The following is a 22,729-nucleotide window of genomic DNA, read 5'->3' as shown; positions in this document are numbered from 1 at the left end:
AAATGACGTTTAAGAAATTTACTTTAGTGTACTTTTATCTGTCATTTTATTATCCCCATACAGTATTAATTATTTTTTCACAATTTTATCCTTTTATCTCTCTTTTTCAATACAGGGTTCTTAATTATTACTCCTAGTAATTATTGTTTCTCTCTTTGTATCAACCCTAGTAATTAATTAGGGTACAAAAGAAAAGTAGTGTACAGATTTAAGTAATGAAAAGCTCTTCTTAATTGGTGTGCAAAACCTTAAACGTCAGTTATTAAAAAAGGGAGGGAGTAGTTGTGTGATAATCACAATTGAATCTACTGTGTAATAATCGTAGTGCATATTAGTAATTGTGTGATATTACTGGTCGAATTTCGAGTAATATACGCTGTGGTGGAATATTTATACTAAACTATTCCTCCCACCTTATATATATATATATATATATATATATATATATAAGAAATATTTAAATTTGGTATGAACTTGCCATTAATTAATTGAGACGCAATCAAGATACATATGTAAAAGTTTACATATTGCTCTATAAAACCATAAACCAAAAAAAAAAAAAAAAAAACTGTTTAACTAAAAAGCCAAAAAGGAAAACAAAAATTATATAACGTAAATGAGAAATTTTCTGGCCCCCCTTCTATCACGCACGTCCTTCGGGGATCTAATTGGTAGATATTTGATACCAGTTAATTTGGATAGTTTATTATTTGCAGTAAAAAAAAAATTATCCCTAATAATCTGCTATCCAAACATGACATTTTCCGTCAAGACTCCAAGAAGCTATGGCCGGAAGCCAATAAGCTATGGGTGGAACTCACTAAGCTATGGGTGGAAGAAACTAAGCTATGGGTCGAAGACAGAAGGGGCTGACGCTGCCATCCTTCTTCCAAGTCGTAGAAGCTGACGCAGGCGCTGTCCCTGGCGGGTGGCTTGGTGTCTCTGTATATCCCGTACAGCACTAGTTGAGCTGTTCCAAGTATACATCCTGTCCCATTTGGTACCTGCAAATATAATTTAGATGCGAAAAATGTCAAATTACAACCGAGGAGGAGGCCTTGGTTTATGTGGTTAAAGTTAAGATCGTAGAAATTAGCACAACATTTGCGTCTAATATAGGTTAACTTTTTTAATTAGTCAATAATCTTGAAGGTGGCAGGCAACAACCAAAAAAAAAAGGGGGGGAAGATAGTGAGAGTCGCTAGCATTTCATTATCGACCATGCATGCATGCATGGGACAAGCACAGAGGCGAGATAACGTGGGGAATATTACCCCACAAAAATGGGTAGTTTATGTATAAAAATTTATGAAGTTGCTCTCATAGTTAGAGAATATTATCCCTACATCTCTTGAGTAATAAGAAATTTATTTGGTGTTACTTTTATATTTGTCATTTGTCATCGTCAAATCAACACACGTAGAAACAAAAATGACTCATTTTATCTCTCGCGCTTTCGTCGAATATCAAAACCAATAAACGAGTACTCAAATTTACTTTCATTCTTCTTCTTCTCTTCCTTCTTTCTCCGTCTCCTAAACACAAACTCGTTTGAAAAGTTTGCATATTTTTTTCTCTGCATATTGAAACTCTCAATAAAAATTTGCTCATTTCACCTTTACAAATAGAGGAATTTCTCTAGGAATTTGAAAGTAGAAGCAGCAAAATCCTCATTTTCTTTATTTTTGGTTCTAGGATGTGTATAAATGGGGCCCTTTGAGAAATTGTAACTGATCGACCATTAGGACTAATAATCGTGGAAATGAGGAAAGTGAACTTACCGAAACGAAATAATCTCCTATCAACCAACCATACAAAGCCCAAACGCCCCCACTCAGGAAGATGAAAAATGAAAGGTAAAAAGGCATGTACTCCACGCTCCTGGTCATCACCACCGTCCTCTGAAAGTGAAATTCCGGCAGATTCATGAGAGTATCCATTGCAGCAGGATCTGCATAATATGATTTGCATATATATGGTTTGAAGTTTCATGATCTCAGTATTCTTACCATGGAAGAAAGCGGCGAAGCGTACGTGACAATGATGAAACCTGCGGCCAAGAAACCCATGGATGCGACCCGAGCTTCTCCTTTAAATGCCAGTCGCGTAAATAAAATCGCTCCCGCCAAGAATCCAACATTCAAAGTCCCTACAATAAGTGCAATTTTAACCTGCAAAGAATCAAGAAATTATGGTAACGAGAGTAGTAATGGTGATTCGATGTAAAGAAATGATGATTGATGGGGAAAGTAATAATAATGGATCATGATGAAGATGGTTGCAGCTAGCCACCTTGTTGCTTGGAGGAGCATAGAAAAGGAAAAGGCCAACATAAACAATCCCAAGTACGCTTCCAAACGCATTGATTGTGCCGACAAGAAATGCGCTGGGCTGTACAATGCCATAGTACGTCCATAGAGATGCGCTCAGCAACGAACATATGTATGGAAGGCTGTCAAATTCCTCCGTCGATTTGTTCTTTACTATCCTCTTGAAGGTGTCTCTGCAAATCATCACAATATATTCATCATCAGCGAGCAATCTCCATCTTGACAGGATTACCATTTTCTCACCCAAATTCCCACAAACAAAAGGGAATATATATAATTAAAAACTCGAGAAGGGCCAGCTTACATGGGCGCAAGGAATACAAGCATTGACGTGACATTGCCTGCAACCAAAAAGATAATTTTTTTTTTTTAAAAAAAAAAAAAAAAACCCAATTGGAGAAATTTTTTATTATTTCTATCTTGTATATATGAAGATGGAGAAGTAGAAATTTGGGAATATCCAACCACAATAGATATGATCTCAAATGCATGCAATATATCATGAAAAGTTGTGTGCCTGATGAGCCAATTGAAACAAGAAGTTTAGATTCTCACCCAAGATACCAATGAAGAAGGTGAAACCTTCCATTTTTGGTGAAGGCCACCAAAATCTTGACGACAGCACTCCAAAACGCACAAAAAGAAAGGCCTTCAGAACGGCTTATAAGACGAAGAGGATGAGGCGGCTTTGCTTGCAACTTCACAAACTAGCGATTTGTATGGAAAAAAAGCTTTGTTTTCTTGTTCTTAGTTTACTTTTTTTAAAAAAAAAAAGAAAAGAAAGACATTTAAGGTGCTGTAACTATAGTTCAAATTTATGGAAAATAGGCACATGATCCACACTTCAAAGGAAGACATCTTTTAGGTAGCCAATTACGTCTTGAAAAATATGCTCCATATCCATTTAATTCCCACAGTCATGTGCATGTGCGATTGGTTGTTTGGATTGCCATCTTTGGAATTTTTTTTTTTTTTGAGAATATTTCCTTAATGAATTTCTTGGTCATCTTTTTTTTTATTATTATTTTTACAAACATCACATCTCAAAAAAGTGTTATGCATGGTAATTTTATATTTTATAAATTTTAGTTAATTCTAATCCACCCCTCATCCTTTGATTAAGCCTAAATGAGTGATTACTTGCTAATTAAGTGTTTTAAACAAGAACAATCAAAGACAAAAGATTGAAACCCTTTTCTTTCAAAATTAAGAAGGACAAGAGCAACAAAAAAAAAAAATCACAAATCTAGGGACTTCAGAAAATACATGTTCGTGTGACATTATTGATTCATGGTTTCACAACCACCAAAAAATGTGGTTTAGATTCACAATCTTCCCAAAGATATAATCTAGGGCTGGTAAATTCTCCAAAAATTTAATTCTGAATTCACAACTTCCATAAAAATTCAACATCGAGTTCACAACTTTCTTTAACGTGGAAATTCAAGAATAGGATTTTAATATAGAAGGACACTTTGCACCATCACTATATTAACAAGCATTGTTTAGTTTCATGCACTTATCGGGCCTCCAAATTCGTCACATTTGAGCAATTCGCCTAAGGTCTATTGCCCCCAAAACAGCAAACTTTAAATATATGCATACAGGCTCCACTCAACCTGCAATAACTCATATTCTGTCTTTAAAAACTTTTAAACATGGAAAAGCATCAATTCCCACGTTGAAGAATTCAAGAAGGTCAAAACTGCAAACACACAGGATGGAATTAAATAATATTCAGGAGCTATATAATAATTCGCATTTGTCTTCAAGAAGGGCATTTGTTAACACACAGGAAGGAATTGTTTCCTCAGAGAGACAGCCTCATCAGGGCTAAACATTTGGCTAAACAATTGAATATCCCGTCGAAGTGCAAATGAGACGTCAGTTTACTGACTGTTTCAGATGTTAGATACATACCATAAAGATATGGTAAAACAGCAGTATTTATTGTTGAATTATAAAAGTTTCAGATTACATGATTATGGTACATAACAGACTAGTAGAGTAAGATCATACTTTCATTCACTGAGTTAAAGAAACATCATTGGTTCTTGACAGTGTCTGTACATTTCTTCTTTACATATAGCAGAAAATCAGACTTGAAAAGTTGCTTCCACTACCACTACAGTTACTTGAATAATTGTGTGAACTCATGATTGCAATGTGAATAATATCTCCATTAATCCATACCTTCCGTCTTCAGCCAATCATTAATTTTTGACAGACCGAATTGTCTAATTGTCAATAGCTCCATTAATCCATGATACCTTCCGTCTTCTGCCAATCATTAAGTTTTGACAGACCATACTCTTAACTAGATATAAGCTCGTGTATTACAGCACGGAACCATCTAAATTGATATCAAACTTACGATAAAAATATTTATACAGGAGAGGAATTTACCATAATTTTAGAGAACACTACCAAAACTGAGTACTTTTTATGTTGCGATCAAAATCTAAGTCTTCCCATATATACGTGTGGAAATGAAAACGTTTGATACATGACTTTTGCATCTAAATAATGATCCAAAGTTTGCAAACACCTATATCAGCATCAACTTTACACGATAGTATTGGTCATAAGGGTAACAAAATTAGATATCAAACTAAGGCTCTTTCACTAATCCCTTATCTGGTTCTTACTTGCATCCTCGTCACACGCTGGTAATTAATGACTAAGCAAAATATATTAATGCTTACCTGAAGTATCCAATTTCGCTTGGTTAGAAGATGACTTTAATGTAGCCTCCGCCCTGAGCCTTGTTCATGCACTCTTCTGATGGACTTCTAATCCTCTGCAACTTCACAGGCATGAAAAAGAAACCAAGGCCTTTAAAGAAGCACCATGGAATCAGAGCAAAATCTTTTGAGGCTGGTTTATATTTTATTATTATAGTAGCAGAATCATAGTGCCAATTGGGACCAATCATGGCAGTATGACTCAACAGTGATTGTAGAATGACTCGAGTAGACATATGCATTAGCTGTAAACGATCGGTGAAAATGGCGTCAGGCTCAAGACCTCGAGCTTGCATTATGAGATTGTGACTTGCATTATTCGTAAGCGTTCATGTTGGTGTCGCACAACCATTGGATGAAGTGAAAACGCTGCAACATTTTTGTTTGCGAGTTAAGCCGGAATGAATGGTTTTTTCATGGAGGAGGATCGGATAGGATGATAAAACGAGAATAATTGTAAATAACGGATTTTGAATTCAAGATTTCTCAATAAAAAAAAAAAAAAAAAGCTTTTCAAGTATAATACTAATTGTTAATTTTTCATCAATCAAGTATTCCACTTGTTCGCCTTTTGGTTAGAACAAACAATAATTTACATCAATGAACTATTCCACCTGTGAACATACACACCATGCCAAGCAATTCAGTTTCTTTTTCTCTTTGTTCTTTGCCATATTATGGCAGCGGCCCAAGCACCCTTAATAACGCAGTTTATAGAGCACGGTCAATATGCGCAATTTTCTAAACTGTGAATAATAGTTTTGAGGTTCCAAAACTCAACTTAATCCTAAGAATATTAGTCAAGTGAGTATAAGATTCTTGGTTCGGCCCTTTTTCCCCCTATAAGGCCTGGAGTTGTCCTCGGAGAAAAAAAGAAAAAGAAAAAGGTTCAAGGAGGTTCTAAGGGGGAAAAAAACAACAAAAGTTCCGGGAAGTTCTCGGACCAACTTTCGAGTACGGCAATTCTAGACTGAGAAAGAAACTTCCTGGCACTTCTGGGTCTTGTTTTACTCGATCCACGTGATTGCAGAAAACTGCTGAATCAACTCCACATCAGAATGCTAGAAAGCTAAAGAGCCACACTGCTCGTAATTTGCTGGACCACGTGAGAATTTGCAAGAAATGGTGGCCAATTTGAATGAGAAATTCGACAACAACAACTGTCACGAACATTATTGATTCATGTGCTACCTTAAATACATCAAAATCTTCCATGTATTTAATTATTTGGAAAGCCAGTGATTTTTATATTACACCGCCACATTATTAAGCTCATTAGATACTAAGACATGAAGAAACATACAGACAAAGACATCAGCTGGAGCCGGAGGAGCAGTTTGCGAGAGAGGTAAGTTGATCTCACAGTCGGGACTGTGCAGGATCCGAGGTTGAACCCTGTAATAAACAGATTTTTTAATTTCACCAGTCACAACCACCAGAATGGACGTGTCAAAAAAATCTAGGGGGTGTGTGCGTGTGCGCATCTGGAATGAGCATGAAATGGCCAATTTGACATTGACAAGTTTGTAATTGAAAATGTAAGCCCGGATTACAGCTGAAACAATAGGAAATCGACAGATCTAACTCGAGTTGGGGAAGAAAAAACGATGGCTAAATAAAAGGGGAAAGGGGCAAGAACGTTTGTCAAACCAAATACTACCATTTGAACAAGTTTGTAACTTATCGTTAACAACTTGTACAACTTCACAACAATTGTAGTTTGATATTGAGTCACTGCTCGTGTGATCTCCACACGTAATAATTACGTCCCTGTTGCGAAGTTGTACATTTAGCTTATAACGAGAGTTACAACTTGTTGACAAAATGTTGCACGGTTCAAACAATCATTCATGCCCATCTCCCAAATGATGGGAGAAGAGGGTTGTAATTGAAGACGTTTGACAAACATGGATGAATTAATCACTGAACACAAGGGTTGACTGGAGAATTCTTACCAGAAGAGCACCTTTAGCAGCTCTATCAGCCAAGTATGCACAAGGCTTGAAAAATCCCCCATACAAATTTGCCCATTCTTCCAATCTCGAGCAAATGTATTTGGACCCAAAAGTATCAGCCCAAAACAAAATTCCTCCCCTGATTAGTTAACACGCAATTAGGTCGGTAATCTGACTGAAGATAACATCATTAGAACATTGATAGTTTTTAATATAGACCCCTTTGTGTTGCAGAGTTTTTATTTTTATTTTTTGACTTTTCTTTTGCAATACTTATCTAATATAGGGAAAATGTTTCAAATCAGTAAAAGATTTCAAACCTGTAAGGTGGGAATCCCATTCCCATCACGGCAGAAATGTCAAGATCAGCAGATTTGACTGCAATCCCTTCAGCAAGTACTCGGCATGCCTCATTTACCACAGGGAAGAATATCATCTCCACAATATCCTTATCTGATAATTTTGTCAACTGGATGTAGGAAATCACCACAATTAGTTGGTAGATAACTTTTTTCATTAAAAGGTTCAAATCGCATATATCAATTAGACATTGCCATGGAATGAAGGTGGTTTTTCACACACACACAGAGGGAGAAAGAGAGAGAACCTTCGGGTCAATCTTAACACCAGACATCTCTCTTGATTTCTCAATATACTTCTTTATTTCTGGATCAGGGCTGGCTTTGCGTTTGTTATCATATACATAGAACCCTCTTCGAGTAGTTTCACCTATGACAAGTGTATGGCCGATTAAACATGTTCAACACTTGCAACATGATATTAGATTGTGAGCCATTTATCAAGAGCTCCAGCAAACGAGTGAGCTTACCTGCTCTCTTATCTTCTTGCATGAGTGGAATAAGCATCGACTTATAAGTTCTCTCAGGAAAATTTAAGACAAACTGAGAGCCGGTTGCGATTGCAACACCAAATCCAACCAGGTCACACAATCTACACGGACACATTAAAGCCGCGAGGCCACCACCATTTTAGTAAATTGTCGCCTTCGGCATCAGTAATGAGATTAAAGGATACAAAACAGCTACATTTAATATCTCTTACCTGAAAGGACCCATTGGCATTCCAAATTTGTTGATTGCTCTATCAATCTTGTACACATCCGTACCACGTTCAACAAGCAATAGGGCAGCTTGAGTGTAAGGGAAAAACATCCTATTGACAGCAAATCCAGTGCAATTTCCAACAACCACTGGGGTTTTCTTTATCTTCTACCCAACATCTAACAAGTCCACAATTACTTGAGGAGATGTCTTTTGGGTACGAACAATTTCCAAAAGAGGCATAACATGAGCTGGACTGCATTAAACAATATACAAAAAGTTTAAATCACAACCAACAATACCAATTAGGAGGGAAGAGAAACTAGTGTACGAGCAAACTAAAGGTTACCTGAAAAAATGGGCTCCAATGATCCTATCGTGAGACCTGGTCTTCTCACCAATCAGATCTAAGTCAATTGTCGATGTGTTACTTGCAAGTATGCAGTGAGAAGGGCAATACTTCTCTAAATCTGCAAATATTTGCTGCTTCAAAGATACATTCTCAATCACAGCCTGCATTTCAACATTAATAGCATGAAGTAATCAGACAAGATTGAATTTTTGGAACCACAGGATGATGCAGAGAAGGGGATGGGGTGGAGGATGCAACTGCAAAACCTCAATTTATACATATGCTTTACCTCTATGACCATGTCCACATCTCTAAAGCTATCATAATCAAGGACACCTTTGAGTAGAGAAAGATTCTTCTCAAACTTCTCTTGAGTCATTTTCCCTTTCTTGACTCGACTTCGCAAATTGGCTGTATTTAACCAAAAAAAAAAAAAAATTTGTTCCCTATCAAGTCTTACATGCATGAACTAATCCAAAGGTAAAAAATCTGTCATCACCTCTCACTCTATCAATCCCAGCCTGTAGAAATTTCTCATTGACTTCTTTTAGGATCACAGGATAATTACTGAGGATCAGCGCTGTTGCTATTCCAGAACCCATTAAGCCACCACCAAGAATTGCAACCTTTTTTATCCTTCTAGGAGCCAAACCTCGGTCAGTGATTCCTGGAACCTGCATGGAGTTGGAGATATGGTCACTTAAAATATAGTCAATCATAGCTTAGGCTGAAATACGAAAAAAGCTGTCTACTTTAGACTAGAATGCAGTAATCTTTCAAACTTCAGTATCTGGAGAATTAACTTCATGATGACAGAGAATTTAAATTGGTTAAATCTGATGCATTACCTAGAGAGCGAAAGATAACATTTAGTAAATTGAGAATCATGCCTAACTGAAGTTCAAGTTGTGATGCAGTTTAACTTATTAGATTATCCAAGTAGAAATGAAAGTCAGACTATTTCAAAGAAATGTAAGTAAACAAATATCAGGGTAACTTCTCACTGCTAGAGCAATTGATTCTACAAAGTCCCATGGAATCACATTATTGTATCAAAGTAGCAAAAGCCGATTCAGAGCAGCTAGCCTACAATGTCAGTGATGGTTATTATCCAAATCACAATAAAAACCTCTAGACAGCTACCAAATTATTTACCTTTGTCGTTCCACGTTGAGCAAAGAAAATGTGGACCAAGCTCTTACAAGTGTCTGAGTGAAGGAGAACTTGAAATGCTTCAGCTTCCTGCCAATATGAGAAATTCACTGACATTACATATTGCTGAGAAACTTAAGCATCAGGAAAAGAGAATTGAAAGCAGATAAATACCTTGAAAAGGCCAGCAAGAGGACCTGAAATAATACCTTCCTCCACAACATCAATGCAAACCAATGGATGTGTGAGATTTGGAGCCTGCTTACGTATTTGAGCTCGTGCAAACTTCAGTATTTCCTTAGCCTCAGCAAGAGATTCTAACTTATCAGTCTTATAAAGGCTAGAAACCCAAGGTCTTTTTCGGTCCAAAATTTCAAGTGCCCAGCGACGAGCAGTAGCCAGCAGTTGATCTGGTGCAGCTATTTCATCCACAAGCCCTAAACTAAGAGCTTCTTCCCCTTTTACAGGCTTTGACATCTGATTGGAAGAGAAGTAGAATATGAATTACACCCAAACTCAGTTTTCCCCAGCTATCCTGCCAAAAGTTGCAAGCTAGAGCTTACCAGCATCATTTCAAGAGACTTGGCAAGACCTACAAGGCGAGGAAGGCGCTGCGTTCCTGCAATAATGTGATCAGTTATTTCCTGCAACTGACATATATGCTACTAGAACTTTGACAATTTAAGCATCAGAGGATCAAGCACTGCTGCTAACAATAACTATTACCACTGAAAAGAAAAAACAGCATTTTGTAAGAAATCAGGTTCAAAGCTTATAACAAGAAGAGGCCCACTTTTTTCTGAAAACTGGTTTTATTACAGGACAGCTCATGATGTTCATATTGCTCACTACATCTTGTAAACCTGAAATCATAAGATCACGACTCTGTGACCTAAGATATTATGGCCAAAACAGCAAATACTGCAATATGCTGGTTAATAATAGAGCAAATTTGCATGCACCTGCTTTTTACCCTAAGTTGGAGTTTTACTAATTCTAGAGCTGCCACAAAAGCAGACCCTTTTAATTTGCTCAAAAGTTTGGTTGTACCTCCAAACCCAGGAAGTATACCAAGCTGCAGCTCCGGTAATCCTAATTGAGCATTTGAAGTTGATATACGTGCATGGCAAGCCTGACGGACAGATAAATCATAAATCAGCACATGCCAATCTGACATAAAATTTCTCGAACCACAATGAGTTGATGGACATACCATTGCAACTTCTAACCCTCCGCCTAAGGCGAGGCCATCAATAGCAGCCACAGAGGGCTTTGTCGCAGCTGAAAGGATGGAGATTTCATTAATACTCAGTGTAAATTGCTATGTATGTCCTGATTGAAGAAAATAAATCCAGAACTGACCATCCACAGTATCACTGAGGATCTCAATTGACACGAAACCAGGTTTTGGCGCAGGGACTGAAATTGACACAAAATGATATTAGCAAAGAATAAGTGATGCACCCCCAATAACAGTCACAAATATATATACATTAGGACATACATTTTCCCTCTTGAATTCCACCGAAAGCTGTGATGTCAAACCCCCCCGAGAATTTTCCATTTGAGCCTGCTCAAGCATAAAAAGATTAGCTTCATACACGACTAATCCACACTCCTCAACTATCATATGCTTCGCCCTTTACCTATGACAACAATTGCCTTCACATCATCTCTCCGCAAAGCTTGTTCGTAACTCTCTTTTAAGCTGTTTAACACTGAAATGACAGAAAGTATGATTTAGAAGCTTGCTTATATTTGAACAGAAAATTGAAAAACTAAAGCCTAGTAGAAGAGAAGACAAACTGATGCCCATATTCTTTTAGCGTATGCTGAGCATACATTAAACATCTCTGGGCATGCTTTTACGTAATCTCTTACAAAAAACACCCATAAGATGAAGCCAAAGACACAGAAGATTAACTGAATGCAATTCAAAGTAAGGACGTGGTGAACTCTCTTCACATCTCCACGTAAAAGAATCTCTGTGATTATCCTGAGTTGCCCCAACTTAAGGACAGCAAAATAGAGACTACCTAAATGACTTCCAGCGTTGGGAAGCAAAAGAGTTATACTCCATGCATATTCAATATATAGCTTTTAGAATGCTGAAGGAAGGGAGTTGTCCGACTCTTTTCTCGTTGGCTTCTTGCATTGATATGTTTAAACACTGTATTCCACGAGTTACAGATTGATTGGCAGTCCGTCTCTTGATATTTGTATGCTGGCGTCCTGGCAGAAGGATCTCCCTTATTTGCGAGTTCTCCTTCTTCTCTCATTATATTTTTAGTCTTGAATTTGAAACATTAGGTTGCAAAAATCTACTCTCCTAAAGGAGTAAAATAAGGCTAATGTCAGATACAACTCCCTACAAACTATGCCTCTACAAGTGCACTATCCTTCTGCCATTCCTATCCAATATGACCTCTTAGCTCCAAGCAATCTACCATAATCCAGTGGTCATCTTAAATGAGCTAAAAAATTCCTCACATTTCCATCAAACTTCTTTGCTAAAGTCAATGACGAAGTTCCTATTTTATCGAAACAAACGTGACTGTTCATGATCATAAACCGATAAGAAGTTCAAATTACCGCCACAATACAACAACACAAAGAGAGCAACAAATTAAAAACTCTCCTGCAATAAGCAAGTCCAAATTCAGGGACAACCCAAAAAATAAATCACAAACATAATAAAGTCACAATCTTGGGAGGCGAGTTGGACATGATTTCCAACAACTCGCACCAAAATTGGAAAAAAGAAAAACAAGAAATGCAAATGAGACGCCGAGATCTAAAATTAACAGGTAGCGAATTTCTAGTACCATCCAAAGAAAGAGAATTGACAGGAGGATTAAAGATGGTGATCACAGCAACCCCATCAGCTCCAACCTCGATTGTTGTTCTTCCCTTTGGGTTTCTGCTGCTCATCTTGTCTTCTTTTTGTTCAGCCAAAAAAGGAAAACAAATATTTTACAATAAAGAAAGCTCAAAAAAATTGCAAATTTTGTTCAGCTGATATTTGGGCTTGGGATGATGGTTCGTCTGTTATCCTAACTCGGAAGCAAGCAAAACGGAGCGTATTTATTGAGAAAGCAAGGCGAGGAGGAGCCGTGTGGGGACTGAGTATAGTCTCTGACGTAAGGGGCGATTGTAAGATACCTCGGTATACATTGTAGATAATGATATGATTAAGATTTTCTTTTTATTACTACATTTAGATGGGGCACTCTTTAGATTTTTCCTTCTAAATAGATATGTCCACTCTCGGTTTTGGAAATTGAGGTACAAAGTCTGGTGCGATTTTTTGGATTCAGTGCCTCTTTTTCTCCTTTTCCGATACAATGTTTGGCTTTTTCTGATACAATGTAATGTTTGGCTGTATAGCTTGATTCTAAACGTTGAATCTTGCAACACTCCGTTTAGTACTTGCAGATTCTTAATTGATCTGTTAACTTTATAAACTTGTACTAGTATTTAGGATAGAGTTAAGATTGCTTTTGTAGGACTTTTTATACGAATTTTTAGTACTATATTATACTAAATGTATAATTTTGCAACTAAGGTTTGTTTGGATTGTAAATTATTTGAGATATTTTTACTGTTACATCTTTTGTGATGTGATGTATGTGAGATAAAAAAGTAATTAGGAAGATAAAAAGTTATATTAGAAATTGTAATGATGATATAAACAAATATATTTGGGAAAATAACCCACTATCCAAACAAACGCGAACTTTTAGTACTATATTATATTATTGAAATGGTTGCAAGTGAGTGCGTCGTCAAAATTTCATATGAAGCATTTTTTTTTTCTCATTCCATTAAACAAGGTTATCAATAGCCACTTCAACATTGTCGTCATTTTATCCTCTTTAAATGGTTCATTTGACGTAATCAAGCTAATTAAACAAGCACAAAAGGAATGCAACATCAAACATCATTTGTTTACTCCTTTTGCATTTAGATTTATAAGCTGGCTAAGATTTTTTCCCTTACCTACTCAATAAGTACAAATTATACGCATCACTAATATATTTTTGTAATATGTGTGTGGAATAAATGCTATAACTTTCTTCAATGTTTTACAGTTGTTCAAATAAAACTATTCTCAAATATTTTAACAAAGTAACTTTTCTCTGATATTACAAAAATAAAATAAAATAGAATAAATACTACTCGATCCATGTGAATTTACAATTAGACCTTCCAATAAAGTCGCGTATGAATTATAGAAATAATCGTTCAAAACATTCCTACAAAATACAAAGAACGTTTTGAACGATTTTTCCTATATTATAAATCTCTCGGAATGGGAAGGTGCTCATCACGACCATGTTTCGCGCGTCACACTGGAGTTGTCGTGTTTTTCGAAGTTTTTTTCAATCCACACGCAACGGTTTTGCGGGAAGCGGATGGCGCATCAGACATTTTAGAAAGCTTGAGACAGTCAAACATCAGACAAGTCATAAATCATACTCGTCGTCACGTTACTGGATGCTAAACAACACATTTGGTGTGCTGATCGTATATTAGCATTACCGCCTACCTCCATTTAACAAAAAAAAAAAAAAAAATTTCTTTGATCATTCAATTTAACAATGATTTGGTGTGCAGTTAATGATTTGCTTTATTTCCCCAAGCAAAAGATTAGCAGTAATGTATATTTATTAGCTGCACCAATGTGTATGAGCAATACGCGGTGGGGTTGGAGCAAAGGGGGAGTTGGTATTCCCTATGTTCACACAAATCGATGCTCCGATAAAAAAAAAAAAAATGTGTAGCATTCACTGATTCTGGACAATTTCTTTTGTTGCAACTTCAATTGTTTTTTTTTTCTTATCTTAAACAGCATGCATGGATTGTCCAATTTTTTAACAGCGTTAATATATCACGCCTTCAAGGCCGTGCATCAAAAGGAAGAAAGTTGGCAACTGGCATCAGAATTTTTTTCGTAGCTTCTACGTTTTCCCGCCATTTTATCTCCTCCAAAGTTCGCCGCCCATAAACCACCCAGTCGCCATCCGCGAACGCCATCGCCACCAAAATGGCCACCACCTCAGCCCACCCTCCACCGCCACTAACTGACGCCGACATTATTCAATTGGCCCAAAAACACCCCTACTCCTCCTCCCAATCCACCACCCCCTTGCCACTTCCCCCATTCCTCCTCGCAGAAGCCTCCCACCAAACCCTCTTATCTTACCTCCAATCTCGAGCCACCGCTTCTCCGAACCCCTCTTCCGCAGTTTCTGAATACGCCTCCGCCCTCATTTCTCTTTCCTCTCTCCATTCCCCCCTCTCCTCTCTTCTATCTTCCCTTCTCCTCTCTTACGCTTCCCTTTTCACCGCCCATAAAATCCCACACGACCGCCTCTCTCTGTCCACCATCCAGCTCTTCTCGACCCACCTCGACGCCGTCCCAGTTTCCAGTTTACCCCCTATTATTGATTTAATCACCTCTTATATTCCCAAAATAACTGATTCTGAGGATACCCAGTTGCTAATTTTGCTCCCAAAGTGTCTTGAACTGATTAGAACCTCAAATGAGTTTGAAAATGCTTATGGGTATGTAAATTCTGTTGTTGATAGTTTAATTAAGTCTGAATGGAGGAAGGTTTTGTTGGTGAAAATGGTGGAAATTATTAGGGAATTTTCCTTTATGCAAAAAGAGAAGAGAAGGGATTTTCTTGGAAAAGTGTTTAATGGGATGAGGGACGTAGATTTGCAGGACTTGCCTGGGTTGGTTTATCAGTTATTGGTGTTGGCTTCAAAAGGGTTTAGTAAGAAGGAGGTGATTGAGGGGATTGTCACGTATTTTGGAGATAAAGTGCAGGGAAAAAAGGGTAGTTCAATAGTAAAACAAGTTGAGGGGACAGTATTACTTCATGTGAATTTTGCAGTAAAGCAGGATCCTTCTTTAGGCCAGGAGGTTCTGGGGCTAGTAAAGGCGGATTCGCGGGCATTTAATCATTTTACTGTTGCTGTGTTGTTGTCAGTTGCTAGAGTTAAAAGATTTTGTGAGAGCTCTATCGGAGTCCTAAAAACAGCATTGCTTTCTGCATATAAAGACTACAAGTTTGCAAAGTAAGTTATTCATAGTGCACTTAAGTAATTATATTTTTACATTCAAGCTTAGTTGAATTTTGTGACACACTGAATAGATATATATATATTTTTTGGATGCTACATGCTGTATAGAATCTTACTCTGACGTCTTATGGATTATGTTTTGCACTAAATTGAGGTAAATGTGAATTATGAGCCTAAAAATCAATGGAATAACAAACATTTTGTCACCTTCCACAGCAGTTTGATAATGTTGCTGGAATCTTACTCTGATGTCTTGTCAATGTTTCTGGAATAACAAACATTTTGTCACCTTCCACAAACATTTTTGTGATAATGTTGCTGGATAACTGCAGCAGTTTGAACAATTAGATACATTTTTGTAATGAAGTTCGCGTAATCCTGTTTATGAGCCCCTTGGAAGAGTACTTTTTCCTTTCTTCTAGGATCTGGATCTCTTAAGACTTTCATCCACTGAGTTTTCAGCTAATCACTTTACCCAAATCTGACTAATGTAGCATTTTATGCCTAATTTCTGTTTTGTGTTTTGAGGATTTGGATCTCTTAGGACTTTCATCCACTGAGTTTTAAGCTAATTCACTTTACCTAATTCTGAATAATGTAACATTTTATACCTGTTTTCTGTCTTGTGATGTTTCAGAGAGTGCAAGTGGCTATCAGATCATTTGAAGGAAGCATATCTGCAGATTGCTCAAGTGATGGAGAGAGCCATAATAAGAGCTGTAACTTATTTCCAACTTTTTGTTGCTCGGTCTATTTGTTTCTCGGCTATGCGAATGCAAGTTACAGTCAACTCTAACTATATACGTTGTGGATAATTGCATCCTTGTAGTAGAATGAGCAAATAATAATGAAATATCTCCCTCAGTAATGTCAGTATTTTAGGTGCATAGTAATTTAGAACGAATAGAAAAGGACCAGTAGTATGCAAAGGATGTCAAATAAGTATAATAGATAAATCTATTGATGATTTAGTGCTACAAAAATTGTATCAACTGCATATTTTGTGCTCTTTCTACAGTGATCACGTATAGGTTGATCTCATTTCCTTCAATCTTTTTTTTTTTTTTTTTAACTTCCTTTTCCTGTTTTGCTTTTACTTCTACAGGTTAATGAAAGCAATTCTGGAAGAGAGCATATCATTCCAAGCATTGTCCAATTTGGATTTGGACTGCTTGAAGGAGTAGAAGAAGTTAGCAAAAGAAGACTTGACAATTCTGATGATCTATTGGGTGTAGAGGAGCTGGGAAGCCAGATGCTGAAGAGTTCATTTGAGGTTCATGACATGGCAAGAAAGGAGGTCAGCATGAGAATGTCTATAGATGTGAAAATGGATTATCACACTTCTTATCATATGGACACAGGATGCAGATTATAAACTTTGAGGAGGGGCTCCAAAATTTGTTTTTGTCATTTCTGAATCATCCAATAAGTAATATTAGGAGGCAAAGTTAAATACATTCAATAAGATGAAAAAAATTTATTAATAATTTATGGTTCGTGCTCCGAGGGTGAAAATGTCTTCAATATTATAATGTGCTATCAATTATTATTTACAGTTTTGACTGCTGCTTCCATGATTTTATGCATTTGCTTTCCTGGCAGTGCTGAAACTAGGCTTCTTATGGCCAAGAAATGCATCAGCAAGTTTGACACAATTTGACACCATGCTTAGTCTTTAGTATGAGCCTTTTATGACCTAGAGATATCTATAGTATGCATGTTGATCATGTTCTAACTGTGTAGAGTGAGTTGGTTGTATTGTTGCAGATAATCGAACAATGCAAATTTCGCATCCTCTCTTTGAAGCCTGAGCAAGCATTGCCTATTACAAGGTAAGCAAAGCTCCTTTCATGTTGACCTTTTCCTTCTTTTTTTCCCCTTGGCTTGAATGAGTTGACATGGTCATTTTTCTCATAGACTACTTGAGCATCTCGTCAAGAGTTATCCATTCCAAATGTTGGATCATGTTGCACACCTGAAGGAATTATTGGATTATTTCACTTTTACTCATGCCAAGATTTCCTCACACCTAGTGGCTGTTCTATTGCCTCTTACTAAATTCAGCCATGATCTTCAGGTACTTGTTTTCCCATTCATAGTTCAATCATATCATTCTCTTGGAGAAAGAGAAGACACTTGGATGACTGCAAACTAGTAAATTGAGTATTTCTATGATAACTACCATAGCACAATACTTTGGTGTCTCTTAATGTAATAAAAAAGAAGGTTTTGTTACAATCTGAACTCCATTTCTAGGGAATTTAGCAATCATTAGATTTGATAGCTTTAAGCAATTTTCATTTTTCAAATTGGGCTAAACGATTTAATTATTTTAAATTTAACAGTCAAAATTCTGCTCTTGGAGGAATGAGAAGTTTTACAGTTTACCTGTCTCTCTAACAGACAAACAAACACTCCTTCCCCCTTCCTTATATCTTCTCGGTGATTCAGGATTATACTATTTTAGTCTTAAGGAAGGCTATGTTTAGACGGGAAGATTCAGTTCGTGTTGCTGCAACCAATTGCATTATCAGTCTGATACTAGCAGAAAAGCAACGCAAAAGAGATGGGCCACTTTCTTTTCAAGAATCAAGCAGTCAAGCCAGTTGCAGCCAACAGGCTGAAATACCCTGTACCACTGGCGCTAGTCTTTTCCGGGAGCTGAGTGGTTTGTTTCAGAGATGTCTCTACCAGCAGGTATTTTTTATGTATTCCCTCTCCAAATCTTGTTCTTTTGTTCAACACGAATGAGAAGTCAAAAACCAGTAACTTTTACTGGAGGATATTGAAATGAAAGGATTTTCATGACAGTTTCTATGTTGTCCTAGGCAAAAGTAAGAGAGGTGCTGTATCATGGACTTGTAAAGGTTGTCTTGGTGGATCCTTTAGCTGCTGGTTCTGTTTTTGATTTTCTTTTACCACACTTCTTTCGCTATTATAAAGAGGTATTTATTTATTTGGGTGCAAAGAATGGCCTTTTTCTGTTAAATATATTGAAAAAATTGAAACTGTGAACCAGAGAATTTTGCTTCCAGGATGCAGACATCAAACTGGACATTACTTCTTGTATTAAATCAGACAGTGGAAAATTTCATATTGAAGAGCCATTGGACTCTCTTCTCTCTTGCATCTCTTGGATCCTTCTACTTCAGCCGCAAGATAAAACTGGCCACCCTCCTGATTCATGGGCTAGTTTTGGCTTCTCTCTGACACAGGAGAACGAGGTATACAAATTTGTTGTTTAAAGGTTGTCATTTAGCAGATGGTGGCTCTATAATCACTTAAGACTATCATATGAAATTCATCAGGCTGGAAGAATACTCTCTGGAGAGTCATTCTCTACTGCTTTATCAAAGATTCGGAAGTTTCTAAGGACTGCAAATTTGGAAGGTTAGTGTGACTCTCTATGCTAGATTTTTCAATCTTGGAACACGTTTGTACGTGATGAGATGGTTTTGAGATCTCTTTGTTACTTGCTTTCCTTGTAGAAGTTTGCATGGAGGTCCATGCAGTAGCAGGAACAATTTCCTTCTATTGTTAAACAAAATCTTCATTTACATCCAAAAATTATTGTTTGAGACTTTAGCTCTTTTCTGATTTACTCTTTCTGAGGCTTTCATATACCTATTCAAAAGCAATTACTTACATCATGATAATTTATATGTCAGATCAGGTTTACTGGGTAAAACTGATGATTCAGACTCTACAATTGTAGAAGAAGGAAAGATTAGATGTTGTGCGTTTGTTTTGTTAGGGATTTCAGAAGTGGTATTGAATGTCATCATCAATGAGTTGGAGAAAGCAACCAATGTGAAGAAAGTGGAATTGCAGAATGAGCTTTTTGAGTTTGTTGCTATGCATGATATGTTGGAAAAGTTTACATGTAATTCCAGGCAGGTAAATGGAACAAGAAGAGGGACAGTACGCTCTACTGCCAGTGATCCAGCTGATAAACGTAACTCAAGTGGTTCAACATTGCCACAGGAAAGAGTTCCTCACTTGGCAACTTCAAGCATCTATTGGCTATTAGCAATGGCTCCTCAACTATTGCAATTTGATAGTTCCACCAGTAGTGCACCTTCTGAGAACCATAGCCAGGTCTCTTCCTGCAAAGCATCAGACCAGCATTCTAAATTGATAAACTTTGTGTTGAATGCTTGCCTGTGCCAATTAACATCATTACCATTTGTGGGAAGAGAAGATCCACTGAAGATGTTGATCTATGGTGAAATTAAGTTGTTGGGACCTCCTTTGGTGAAATTGATTCAGTTGCTAACTTCAGTACCACAGTCTCACAAAAAGAAAGAATCCAGGGGGAGGAATGTAGATGATAGAAAGGAGCATATACACTTAGCTTTGATATGCCTGAAGAAATTGATAACTGTAAGTTTGTGTAGCTCTGAAATTGGTGAGCTAATAGAAGCTTTGGTGTCAGCCTCTGAAGTTGAGCATGGAGCAAGTGATATTCTGCATTATGATCGAGGAATTGAATGCGAATTAGCTGAAGGTGTAGAAAATCAAGCTACAAGGAGCAAAGAAATGTTCATCAAAAACAGCATGATGCCATTGCTCTCCGAGCTTCTAAAATCTTCTTTCTTCAGTGAAGTTGAGGTAGATGCATTCTAACCTTTTTGTCAAACTGATTGATTTTTGTCAGTAAAGCATCATGCTTGACCCCTATAATCACAAATTTCCTCTGCCCTGCCATTAACTGAAGTTTCGCACACCAATATATTGCTCCTTTTTTGAGGCATGTGATTGTCTTAACTTGTTCCACAGACTAAGCAAAGCCTTTAAAAATGGTGGAGATAAAACTCCTTATCAAACTTTTGATTGAATGAAATTTTGTATCTTCTGTTCTGTATGTAGGCTGCAATATTGGTTTATTTGTTGACATGGGATAAGTGATATTTTCTATTGACTGTCCATAGTAGTTGAAAATACTCTTTCCTTTCTCTTGAGCAGCTCCTGAACTCGGACTTGAGGCAAAAGTAGCATAATTAGAGAAATAAGAAGACTTGACATTGTTTGTTGCTCTGTGGCAGATTCTCGTGCACTTGTGTTAAGCCCTTGAAACATGCAAATGGTCCTTATTAATTAGATGTTTTGGTTAATATAGGATAGGAAGTGTCCTTTTCCCAGAGCAATAGATAGTTATGGCTTCACCTTCTCCAAAATGTTTTTTCCTTATTAGATGTATCTTTGGTACTTAATTTTCTGAAGACATAATCTCTTAAGCAAGCTTTGCTCTCAGATTGTCTGTGATATATTGATGATCATTGGCAACCAACTGCCGGCAGAAAGGCGGAATCTTGTTGGAGCATGGATTTTACATATTTGCAAAAGCATTGATCTACGAAATCCCAAGCTTGCAAGAAGTTGGGTCTATCTGGTTGTTTCCTTAAGCTTACCTCCAAATGACTTGACTGTTTCCCAGGAAATGGCTTCTGAACTTCTGAAAGTACTCAGGTTAGGGAAAAGTGATCCAGATTTGTCTGAAACATTCCATGTTATTAACAAAACAACTTGCGCGGCGATAGCTTCTTCTATACTGCAGATAGTTGAGTCCAACATTGTTGACATGGATTGGATCATAACAAAATTGAAGACGTACTCTTCTGCTACTCAGAAAGGCGTATCTCTGGAACCCGATAAAAGTCTTGGACCTGGGCTGGTATTGGAAGAGACTCTTTATTGCAGAGTGGAAGCTATTATAAAGGTCTTGTCTAATTTTGTATTGATGAACCTAAAAGGTATGTCAATCGACTAGGGAAAGAGAACTACCACTTACAGTTTAATATTTTATCGATAATCTCTCTTCACAAGCTGATAAATTTGATATCCTGCTCCATTTACTGCAGATCCTCAAGCAGAACATTTCTTGAGATTGTCTACAAAACTGTACAAGGATTTAGCTCGAATGGCAAAACTCCTTATAGCCCCTAGAGGCTCCAAGCAAGTTTTGCCAAGCCTCAAGTATCAGAAGATGGTAGAGATTACCTGCAGGCAGCTGACAGCTCCTCTCTACAAGTTTATGGAACAGCTACAAAAGGTACGAGGCACTGACTTAGTTAAGCGTTTACAGTCTGAGTTTCTGGTTGTTAAGACTACAGAGCTTTCAGTAAATTGGGTCATCTTATGTTATCGACAAACTTGTGCAGGATCAGCAAGAGAGCGGGAACAACAAAGCAATGGCGAGCAAAATCAAAAGGGAAAACAAATGCATCCCAGAGTTGATTTTCCAGATAGAGGACTATGAAAAGTATCTCATTCAACTCGGCAAGGCAGCGAAACTGAATTTATTGAGGGAGGCCAAGCGGAGTACTTCGAGGGACTTCAAGATATTAGACCCCAAAGACTTCGTCGGGGAAGAAGAAGAAGAAGAAGAAGGTGATCCTACTAATGAAACAGAAGAGAATGAGGGCAATGGTGCAGAGAGTGAATCATCTGAAGAATCCGGTGATGCAGAAGAAGGAGAAGAGGGAAATGGTGGAGCAAACAATAACGAATTATCCCTCGAATATGATGTTCCAAAGGCTGCAGCGGATTCTGGATCAGACGGTGAAGATGAAGGAGGCCTTTCAAATGGACAAAGATCGAAGAGGAGAAGGGTCGTAGAGGAATCATCCTCAGACGAAGAGATGGAGACAGGCCAAAGTTTAGCATTTTAAGATGGAAATTGAACAATGAAGCGTTCATATTCACAATGACTAGCGCTAAATAGGAAATTATTCTTGGGACCCATCCAAGAAATATATATTTTCATCAAAAGACCAGAAAACGCAATACCTATATCTGTGGTTGGGAAAAAAAATATATAATTACAATTTCTCGATAATCCATGTAAAGTCAAAACACTTAAACTAGTATTAAAATGATGATGAAAACAAACATGTCCAAATGGAAGTAGTGATTCCATCAATGAAAAATTAAAAGCTAAAAAACTAAAAATTTGAAAGTAAAAATTAAATAATACTAAAAATAAAAAATTAAATAATGAAAATACTCTCGCCAATATTGCATTTTAAAAATTGAGCTTAAT

At 37.2% G+C, this 22,729-nt stretch overlaps 2 protein-coding genes, 1 long non-coding RNA gene and 1 pseudogene across 6 annotated transcripts; 1 reads left to right on the top strand and 3 right to left on the bottom strand.

Moving 5' to 3' along the window:
* Positions 1-571: 571 nt before the first annotated feature.
* Positions 572-5,488, bottom strand: LOC113734636 (bidirectional sugar transporter SWEET17). 2 transcript variants are annotated; one of them, XM_027261249.2, is made up of 7 exons: positions 5,036-5,488; positions 2,886-3,037; positions 2,635-2,671; positions 2,293-2,503; positions 2,010-2,171; positions 1,782-1,901; positions 572-1,004 (listed from the first exon to the last, which is right to left on the bottom strand). In XM_027261249.2, exons 2-7 carry the CDS (start codon positions 2,917-2,919, stop codon positions 768-770), a joined length of 801 nt encoding a protein of 266 aa, XP_027117050.1. In that variant the 5' UTR covers positions 2,920-3,037; positions 5,036-5,488; the 3' UTR covers positions 572-767. The 2 variants fall into 2 exon arrangements, with proteins under 2 accessions (XP_027117050.1, XP_027117051.1); XM_027261250.2 differs by having other exon boundaries at positions 2,886-2,954.
* A 698-nt stretch (positions 5,489-6,186) lies between these two features.
* On the bottom strand, positions 6,187-12,755 carry LOC113733941 (glyoxysomal fatty acid beta-oxidation multifunctional protein MFP-a-like; annotated as a pseudogene).
* Positions 12,756-14,298: 1,543 nt separating this feature from the next.
* LOC113733940 (uncharacterized) lies at positions 14,299-22,458 on the top strand. Its single transcript, XM_027260190.2, has 13 exons — positions 14,299-15,681; positions 16,325-16,406; positions 16,793-16,984; positions 17,455-17,519; positions 17,605-17,764; positions 18,139-18,384; positions 18,516-18,632; positions 18,723-18,911; positions 18,996-19,077; positions 19,361-20,298; positions 20,942-21,440; positions 21,549-21,739; positions 21,849-22,458. The coding sequence occupies exons 1-13, from the start codon at positions 14,642-14,644 to the stop codon at positions 22,356-22,358; spliced, it is 4,311 nt and encodes a 1,436-aa protein (XP_027115991.1). The 5' UTR covers positions 14,299-14,641; the 3' UTR covers positions 22,359-22,458.
* On the bottom strand, positions 19,480-21,851 carry LOC140037487 (uncharacterized). 3 transcript variants are annotated; one of them, XR_011841371.1, is made up of 3 exons: positions 21,688-21,851; positions 21,479-21,586; positions 19,480-21,358 (listed from the first exon to the last, which is right to left on the bottom strand). It is a non-coding gene; the product is annotated as an uncharacterized lncRNA (long non-coding RNA). The 3 variants fall into 3 exon arrangements; XR_011841372.1 differs by lacking the exon at positions 21,688-21,851 and having other exon boundaries at positions 19,480-19,793; positions 19,871-21,358; positions 21,479-21,610; XR_011841370.1 differs by lacking the exon at positions 21,688-21,851 and having other exon boundaries at positions 21,479-21,610.
* Positions 22,459-22,729: the final 271 nt, after the last annotated feature.

The sequence above is a fragment of the Coffea arabica genome, chromosome 3c, assembly GCF_036785885.1.
Source record: "Coffea arabica cultivar ET-39 chromosome 3c, Coffea Arabica ET-39 HiFi, whole genome shotgun sequence".
Lineage (NCBI taxonomy): Eukaryota > Viridiplantae > Streptophyta > Magnoliopsida > Gentianales > Rubiaceae > Coffea > Coffea arabica.
This window is presented reverse-complemented; position numbering and strand designations above follow the sequence as displayed.

Bases quoted from the DNA above. Each gene is read 5' to 3' on its own strand.
- LOC113733940 (XM_027260190.2), top strand. From the start codon at position 14,642: ATGGCCACCACCTCAGCCCACCCTCCACCGCCACTAACTGACGCCGAC. The intron at 16,985-17,454 runs GTCAGCATGAGA...GTATTGTTGCAG, and splicing joins ATGACATGGCAAGAAAGGAG to ATAATCGAACAATGCAAATT. The intron at 18,633-18,722 runs GTATTTATTTAT...TTTTGCTTCCAG, and splicing joins TCTTTCGCTATTATAAAGAG to GATGCAGACATCAAACTGGA.
- LOC113734636 (XM_027261249.2), bottom strand. From the start codon at position 2,919: ATGGAAGGTTTCACCTTCTTCATTGGTATCTTGG. The intron at 2,504-2,634 runs GTAAGCTGGCCC...GATGATTTGCAG, and splicing joins CTTGTATTCCTTGCGCCCAT to AGACACCTTCAAGAGGATAG. The intron at 1,005-1,781 runs GTAAGTTCACTT...TTATATTTGCAG, and splicing joins TAGGAGATTATTTCGTTTCG to GTACCAAATGGGACAGGATG.